This window comes from Perca fluviatilis, chromosome 3 (genome assembly GCF_010015445.1).
Source record: "Perca fluviatilis chromosome 3, GENO_Pfluv_1.0, whole genome shotgun sequence".
Lineage (NCBI taxonomy): Eukaryota > Metazoa > Chordata > Actinopteri > Perciformes > Percidae > Perca > Perca fluviatilis.
In genome coordinates, this window is record NC_053114.1 from 17819982 (window position 1) to 17828455 (window position 8474).

General features: G+C 42.4%; 2 protein-coding genes across 4 annotated transcripts in view; one reads left to right on the forward strand and one right to left on the reverse strand.

Moving 5' to 3' along the window:
• The window catches only part of fbn1 (fibrillin 1), a 61259-nt gene extending 57744 nt beyond the window's left edge, over positions 1–3515 (forward strand). For both annotated transcript variants that reach the window (XM_039794856.1, XM_039794857.1), the window contains 3 exons: positions 221–452; positions 531–714; positions 1855–3515. In XM_039794856.1, coding sequence (XP_039650790.1) covers positions 221–452; positions 531–714; positions 1855–2238 — 800 coding nt within the window. In that variant the 3' untranslated portion in view covers positions 2239–3515. The remainder of the gene's footprint in view (positions 1–220; positions 453–530; positions 715–1854) is intronic.
• A 317-nt stretch (positions 3516–3832) lies between these two features.
• dut (deoxyuridine triphosphatase) lies at positions 3833–7702 on the reverse strand. Of its 2 annotated transcripts, XM_039794861.1 has the most exons (7): positions 7482–7702; positions 6612–6768; positions 6272–6363; positions 6063–6107; positions 4679–4753; positions 4488–4558; positions 3833–3967 (listed from the first exon to the last, which is right to left on the reverse strand). In XM_039794861.1, the coding sequence occupies exons 1-7, from the start codon at positions 7597–7599 to the stop codon at positions 3911–3913; spliced, it is 615 nt and encodes a 204-aa protein (XP_039650795.1). In that variant the 5' UTR covers positions 7600–7702; the 3' UTR covers positions 3833–3910. The 2 variants fall into 2 exon arrangements, with proteins under 2 accessions (XP_039650795.1, XP_039650796.1); XM_039794862.1 differs by lacking the exon at positions 7482–7702 and having other exon boundaries at positions 3837–3967; positions 6612–7260.
• Between the last annotated feature and the right edge of the window lie 772 nt (positions 7703–8474).

Below are 8474 nucleotides of genomic sequence, written 5' to 3' on the forward strand. Positions count from 1 at the left end.
TCTGCAAGTGCATAAAATAATTCGAAACAGTTCAGGCATAGACCAAGTAATTGTGTGGTACAGTGTGTGTGACTTGTTGTATTCCCCAAAATAAAGCGCTCTATTTTTAGTTGAATCTCTCCACATATTGACATTCGTGGCAGAATTTCCCAGTATTGTTTGTGTCCTTCAACTGGAATGACCTTGTTTGTTTACTTCCTGTCAACTTCCTGTGACCCAGATGAGAACGAGTGTATGAACAGCCAGATCTGCGGGGGAGCGTCATGCCACAACACCCTGGGGAGCTTCCGCTGCCTCTGCCCCACTGGCTTTAACTACGAGCAGACGGGCGGAGGCTGCTCAGACGTCAACGAGTGCTCCACCAGCCAGAACCCCTGCAAGTTTGGCTGCTCCAACACAGACGGGGGCTACCTCTGTGCATGTCCGCCTGGATACTTCCGTGCCGGACAAGGGTACGTGAGTGAACGACTGTGTTATGAAAGCTGTCTGTAGACATTTCTAGCTGATTAATGGCTTTGTCTTTGTTTCAGGCACTGTGTCACGGGTTTGGGCTTTACTAGTGGCGGCTCCACTGGTGAACAGGGAAGTGAGGTGGATGATAATTCTCTGTCTCCCGAGGCCTGCTATGAATGTAAGATCAACGGCTATCCCAAGAAGGGACGCAAACGTCGCAGCACCAACTCAACACAGGACGATCCTCTGGAAGACATGCAGGTAATCTGTCTGCCTGAGAACACACTGAGGACGCAGAGGTAATGAGGAACTTTAAGGTTACCCACCTGAGGGTACCTCACAGTCAACAATGAAACACAGGGCAGGTGTTTTATAAACTTATTCCAGTTATTTCTGACTCAGTATTAGGGGTGTCACGATTTCGATAAATCGAAAATTTATCAAAATGAGCATTCGATTCCGAATATTGAAATTAAAAGCAGGACCAGCGATTCCACCAGTATTTCTTTCTCTCTCCAGCCCCGCCGACTTCAAACGTCTTAAGAAAAAACAAAAACAGACACTGTGTAGTTTACCGGCTGGTAGCATGCAGCTAAAGACACAGGGTAACGTTAGCTTACCAGTAGCCTGCAGCTGGTCTTTTCCAGACACCATGGCCACTGCCGGAGTCGAAGATGACGGAGAAACAACAGAACTGGAAAATCCTACTGCGTCTCTGAAGTCATCAGTGCGGCAACATTTTCCCGTGAGTGAGTTATGGAAACAAACCAACAAAGGTAAATCATGGGTGCTCCGAATGTACTTCAAGGTGCGTTCATGTACATCTCGGTAAACTAATGGTGCTTTCACTTGCACTTCGTAAATTTTGAAAAACTCAAACTGTTGTTGTAAAGTACCCTTCTGCCATCTAGTGGCTCTTATTGTGGCATTGCCGTCACTGCTGAAAAGCAAATGTTTAAATCGAATTGAATCGTGGTTTTGGAGAATCATGACACCCCTACTTAATATGTATAAATTAGACTACATTAAGGCCAAAAAAATAATATTAAATAAAACAAATACAGTAAAGGCTTCAGCTTTACTTTCAGAATTGTATTCCTGGCAGCGTGGGAAAGGCCTTGTAACAGCGTTTAAACAGTTATATAATAAATATCTAAGTAATTCAAAAATGTTGGAAACCTTGTCTTTGGTTTCTGCTCAAACTTTTCTGAGGGTGGTAGGGGACGCATCGACGGAACACAGGACCTCACTATTGCTAAAATCCTGGCAACAGCCCTGTTTGTATGTACTTTTATTACACTCTGTCCCTTTACCTCTCTTGATTAATGACAGAAAACATACTGTACTCTAGGACACATGTCATATACTGTATCCACTAAAATCAGTTGTTTCTTCCTGCAGCTGACTGAGGAGATGGTCAGCCTGGCGAGTGTGGACATCGAGGACACCCTGCAGCTCCACCTGAACATTAGCGACTTAAGCAACCGTGACCACATCCTTGAGTTCACCCCGGCCTTATCCACCCTCAGTGACCACGTGCGCTACAGCATCGACTACGGAAACGAAGAAGGCTACTTTAAAATCAACCAGAGAGAGGGCGTCAGCTACCTGCATCTGAGCAAGAAGAAGACCCTCCCCCCAGGGGCATACTACCTTCAGATCAGCAGTACGCCTCTCTACGGGAAGAAGGAGCTGGCTGAGCTGGAGGACCGACACGATAAAGACTACCTCACAGGACAGCTGGGAGACGTACTGAAGATGAGGGTGCAGATCATCCTCCATTAACCATCACAAGACTGAGACGGGCAGATGTTGCCGGCAGCTGCTAATCCAGCGTCAGGCTCACATTTCTCCAAAAGGCCAAACATCACTGACTCTGGATCAGCGGTTAGGGACAACTTCTACTTGCTCCAACAGGGAGAAGGGCTCGCCACCAAAGAGACAAGAAGGGGGTGGGGGGAGGGACTTTGTCATTCGATTGCCAAAGATGATTCTACATATCATAGATACCATTTATGTGGAAAATACTAGCTGAATGAGGCAGAATGAGATATTTCAGTCAAATGAAGAACATATTGCCCTGACACACAACTTCAGCTGTGTGTGAAGCACTTTTGAGAGTGTGAATGGTTTTTAATTGTAGGGTTTAATGTTGTATGATGATATGTGGAATCAGGTGCCATATTGAAGGGCATGAGGACTGCAGAAAGTTCCCGAAGGCCGTGTTTTCTAGAACCCAGCTTAGATGGAAGAAAGGGGTGAGTCCAAATAGTCTGCAATACATTCATTTCCTCCCCTCAGGTAATAACTGAACAAACCTGGATACATGAAAGTAAACACATTTCTCCTTCCCCAGATATTAATTTTAATGGAGTGAAGATGGAAAAAAGATTCTGAGAATGTTAAGGAGAGGAAAGGAACCCACTATGGACTATTGAGATGTAGCCATGTCTGAGCTTGAACGACTCCTACTGCATATTTAAACTATGCTTTTCCATCTTTCCTACTGACTAGAATAATTCATATTTACTGGTGCTAGCAACACAACCACATAGACTTCTGAATGCACTGTACTACTACACAAAACTCAGTAGTTAACAAGATACAATCCAATTGGTCATTCTGAAGATTTCACGTCTTTGCAACAGTAACAGCTTCATAGCCTGTCCGCTCTCCCCTATACTACATGTAAATTGTGTTTATACTGTAATAATCGATGCCACTTTTAATCTATGAAGCATTTGTAAACTAGAGGAAGCCCCTGGAATAGAGGGGGTTTGTAATGGTGCTTATAATGACCAACTACTTCCTTTGTTAACTGTGTATACATACACACACCTGCACACACACACACACACACACACAAAAACACACATTGATGATGCCAAACCTGGGCCTTCATGATTATGCACTGAGGTCTCCGTGGCCACACAATTCTCTCACAAATACAATCAGTGCTGCATTGCCACGGACCAGCCTGACACCAGTCTGTGTTCTCTGTTCACATCAGTGAGGGTTTAGTTGTAAATTCACAATAAAAACATATTTTTGGTGTATATGTATTTACTGCTGTGCTTTCCCCTTTTATCCAGATTTACTTATTGTGACGGAGTTCAACAGAAAGCTGCTAGCTTTATGTAAGAAATCCTTCTTCTTCAGTTGTGTGTAACCCAAGTAAAGCGCAACATGATCTCTGAATGTTCAGCTTGTGAAACTCACATTACCCCAACAGAACCTGACATGGGAGTTGAGTGGTTTAGGTGATGCAATTCTTGTCCTGCACTGCCCCCATGTGGTGATTGGGAACATTTATATTTTTACTTTGGAGGAGGTCAGACAAGAAGTTCATCTGACAGAACCCAATAACTGACAGTCCCAGAAAAGAAAAAAAGAACTTTATTAACACCATCTAATCCATATTTAAAAACATGTACATTTGCAGTTACATTTGAAGCTTTCAGTTGCGTCCAGTTGATCCAAAACCTCCGTCGCCACGCTCCGTCTCATCAAGCGTCTGAAAGAACACAGCCATGCATGTTTTTCCATTTAATGATTAATTATAATCTGATGACATTCACATTACATAAAACCCACTACTACTGGTAAAGTCACACAAATCTGACAATGTCTGCAAAGTAAACTTCATAAGGTTATAATCAGTTTTTACTGTTTTAGAGGGGGGGGCCGATTCAACTTAATGAATTTGAGGATGTAGTTTGCGGTGTTGTTAAAATTGTATTTTATACAGCGATGTTTGTTATTTAGCCTTTCCTCTGATATAAATGGGATAGGCAAAATAATAGAAACACCAGTCAGTATAACAATACAATTCAACAGCACCACAAACCGCATCCTCAAATAATCATTAAGTTGAATAAACACCGCTCTAAAAAAAAGTTTCAACAACATCACAACCTCCATGAAGCTCAGATTTATTGCTGGACTGTTGTATTGAACTGCTAGTTTTAGCTAGGTGTACCTAATAAACTGGCAACCGAGTGCATGTATGCATTTATATGTTGTGTACAGTTTACCTTTTGCTCCACCAGATCTGGGTAGCAGATCCTCTCACACACCAGCTGAGCAACTCGGTCACCCTTTTTCACTGCAAAGAGGAACAGAAGGAGATGAGACAATCACTTCTAATCTGTTGGATGAAGTATTGCTTTGATTAAAAAAAAAAAATAAAAAAAAAGTGATTTTTTCCACAGATGCCCCAACTCACCATCAAATGTGTCCTTGCTGAAGTTGAAGAGCACAACTCCCACATTTCCTCTATAGTCTTCATCTACAACCCCAGCTGCAGAGAACATACAGAGACAGAGAAATTAAAATGGCTGACATGACGAGTGTTAAAAGGTCCCATGGCATGAAAATTATGAGTTTTTTTTAACATTAATATGAGTTCCCCCAGCCTGCCTATGGTCCCCCAGTGGCTAGAAATGGCGATAGGTGTAAACCGAGCCCTGGGTATCCTGCTCTGCCTTTGAGAAAATGAAAGCTCAGATGGGCCGATCTGGAATCTTGCTCCTTAGGCCGGTTACACACTGCACGCGTCTCGCGAGCGTGGCGTTTCTGTTCCGTCTCAGCTGCATGGCTTTTTCTGTGTCCTACACACCAGAAGCGTGTCTGAAGCGGCGCTGCTCCTGCTGCTAGTTACAGGGAGGACTGATCTCTGGACATAGTGCCGACAGATTCAAACTCTGAAAAATTGTTAAGTGGGCTGTCAGTTTATAACAACTTTGTGTGGGCTGTAAAGAGCCTATCTGATGTTGGACCGTCACTCAGAACACACACTACGTTGTTATCATAGCCTATCCTATCTTTATATATAGCCTACTGATTTGATTAAAGCAAGACAATGTCGGCAGTATTGACTGCAAAATATGTTACAGAATATTTCGTTCTGTAGGATAGGTGCAATATTTGAAAATCTTTTCTCTGAAATTTATTACATTTACATCTACATTGATGTCAAAACCTCGAGACTTTCAAACATCAGCATGTCATTTATTAATATGCATTTGTGTCTAAATGACATATAAACATTTTCCTATTCCATTTTGCCTGGAAACGCTTCCAACACGCTTGCGTGAAACATAGGCGTCTGTTCTATTTCTAGCAGGCACGTGTCTCAGGGGCGGCTCACGCAGGCAGTGTGTAAGCTCTAACCTGTTAACATGGGAGCCGAAATATAAACGGACGCGCCACGTGGCTGACACTTATGCAGTGTGTAACCGGCCTTATGAGGTCATAAGGAGCAAGGTTACCTCCCCTTTCTCTACTTTGCCCGCCCAGAGAATTTGGCCCACCCATGAGAGAGAGACATCATGGCTTTCAAACGAGCAAAGTGGCAGTTGGTCAAGGCCACACCCCCACCCTCCACCTTACCCCCACCCTCTCCTCCTCAATAGCTACAGACACAGAAATGGCACATACTAAGGAAAGCTCATTGCGGGATTGGCTCTAGTGGCTGTATTTCAGGAAATAGACTTCAGATACAGTATTAGGGGACCACTAAGGCCTATATAAAAGCATCCAAAGAGAACCATGTCATGGGACCTTTAACAAATTGCCTGCATTAGTAGGTTGAATAGGCAAAGACTCACCACCAACATCAATAAAGTATTTCGCTGCCAGGCCAGACCTCGGTGCTGAGAATGACAAAACGGCATGAGACAGTTATGACATGTTGTTCTGCAACTGGTGTAACATAATCTTAGCGTGAATTCACGTGCACTGAAACCGTGTAATAGACCCAACAGGAAAAACATGTAATACCAGATACATCCATGGCCTCAGTATGTAAAACACTCACCGACTCTCCCATAGCAGCCATGTGGAACTGCTATCTGGATGTCTGTCTTCACAATCGTCTTATCCATAGGACCAATGGTGTAATCATATGCACTGTTAAAGTTATATTCATATAACAGACGCTTTTATACAGGGCAACGTTTAGTAAATAGATGTAATCTGTGTAGGAGCACAAGCTAAATGTTCAAACATTTGAAGTGAAATTTACAGTTGGATTTTTACAAACACACGCACACACACAGATCAAGTCGTTACAACTTCTGTCCCACTAATAAAAACTTACTTACATCAAGTTATTAGTGAACCCAGACATAATTTTAAAAAGTATAACGTTAACCAACCTGTAGAGATCATATCCCGCTGCTTTAGTTGAGCCTCTGGTAGGTGTAGTGGCATGCTCAGACAGTTTTGCAAACTTGAGGACCGGTCTATCTTCTGCAGTCTTTGTCTCTGTCCTTGCTCTCTTTGATGGAGAGATTGCAGATGCATCTGTGACTTCTAGGACGGGCATATTGGCAAATGTTTCACTGTTAAAAACCGATAGTGCACTAAATAATTTATACGGACTAAAGACAAACTATTTGCTAACCAGAGAGCGACAGAACTACAACCGACTACTGCAAGATTAAAAACTCGTCCTGGCTTCTGCGATCCCGTTTTTGGCGGTCCTAACTACTTTTGAATGAAATTTCCCGCGGTGGAAGCCCCTCCCCCAAACCACGTAACTCCTAACAGATACTTTAACTTTCACAACGCAAAACGTAATGAAAGTAACTCAAATAGCTTATATAAGTTGCTACATAACTGTTATTAAATGCATTGGGAAAAGAAAACCTGTAAATAAATAAATGAATAAATAAATAAATAGGCAAGAAAGTAATGGTATGCTATGTAACTATGGCAACTCTTTCGTCACCACTGCGCCATTACAAGTTATCGCGAGAGTTATTCATATAAACAGCTGTAACCTTTAAAATGGAAAAACAGAATATTAATCCTTACTTTACCTAGCTACGCGTTGCACCACAATACAGCAGACGTAGTGTTTGAGGTGTTTACGCGTTCTGTACACCACAGATAATGCAACATAATAAAAAACATAACGCGTATGGTTTTAGTTACAAAGTGCTAGGCATGCTAGCAAAGCTAACGTCAATAAGCACTTGACATGGCAGAGACGTTAACGTTATCCATCCTAAAGTCTTGCTTGCCTTTATAAAGAGCGGGCGTCTGGAAATGAAATTCCCTGCCTAAGACATATGGAGCAGCATCACAAATCGCAGAGCATTTTAACGGAAGAACCCTTAGCCTTAGCAACGTCCGTATCATATTTATTTGCTAACGTTGTCTGCAAGCAACTACAGCATATAGCTACAGGCTACTGCCATAGAGGCACCGCACTTCCTCCTCCTCCCCCTGTTACGTTGCATCTTCTTCTCTCTCTCTCTCTCTCTCTCTCTCTTTTTTTTTTTTTTTTTTTTTTTTTTTTTTTCTTCTTCTTCTTTGGGGTTTTACGGCAGCTGGCATCCAAAAAGTTGCATTGCTGCCATCTATGGAACTAGCACCTTAGTGCACTATATCCTGCATGTTATACAGTCCAGTGTCTTTAAAAAATTTGAAAAAACAACGTTTTCTCCTCCCGCTTGACCCTACTTCTAAAATACTTTTCAAAGATACTTCTTCCAAGCCAATTTCTCACAATTCTCTGATTAGATCTTGACTTTGGCGGTCATCATTTCTTTATATATATATATATATTTATATATATGTATATATGTATAGGGTAGGCCTATATAGAAATAAATCATAGAAATGTATTCTACGATAGGCTATACCAACTTGCAACTCGATTTGTATTTTTTAAATGGTTACTCAGTCAGTAGGGAGTTGGGTTGGGAACCGGAGGGTTGATGGTTCAAGTCCCCATATGGACCAAGGTATGGTGGTGGACTGGTCGCTGGAGAGGTGCCGGTTCACCTCCTGGGTACTTCCATGGTGCTCTTGAGCAAGGCACCGAACCCCCAGCTGCTCAGGGTGCTTTTCCATGGGCAGCTCCCTCACTCTAAATAATAAAATTATGTATTATAAAAATAATTAATACATTTTTTAATACAAAGGCAACGTTTCGACCCTGCTGGCAAAGGGATAAGGTCCCTCACTCTGACATCTCTCCATTAGTGCATGTATAGGTCCTGAGCATGTGT

Bases quoted from the DNA above. Each gene is read 5' to 3' on its own strand.
- dut (XM_039794861.1), bottom strand. From the start codon at position 7,599: ATGATACGGACGTTGCTAAGGCTAAGGGTTCTTCCGTTAAAATGCTCT. The intron at 6,364-6,611 runs GTTGGTTAACGT...TAACTTTAACAG, and splicing joins GCGGGATATGATCTCTACAG to TGCATATGATTACACCATTG. The intron at 4,559-4,678 runs GTGAGTTGGGGC...TCCTCTTTGCAG, and splicing joins CAGCAAGGACACATTTGATG to TGAAAAAGGGTGACCGAGTT.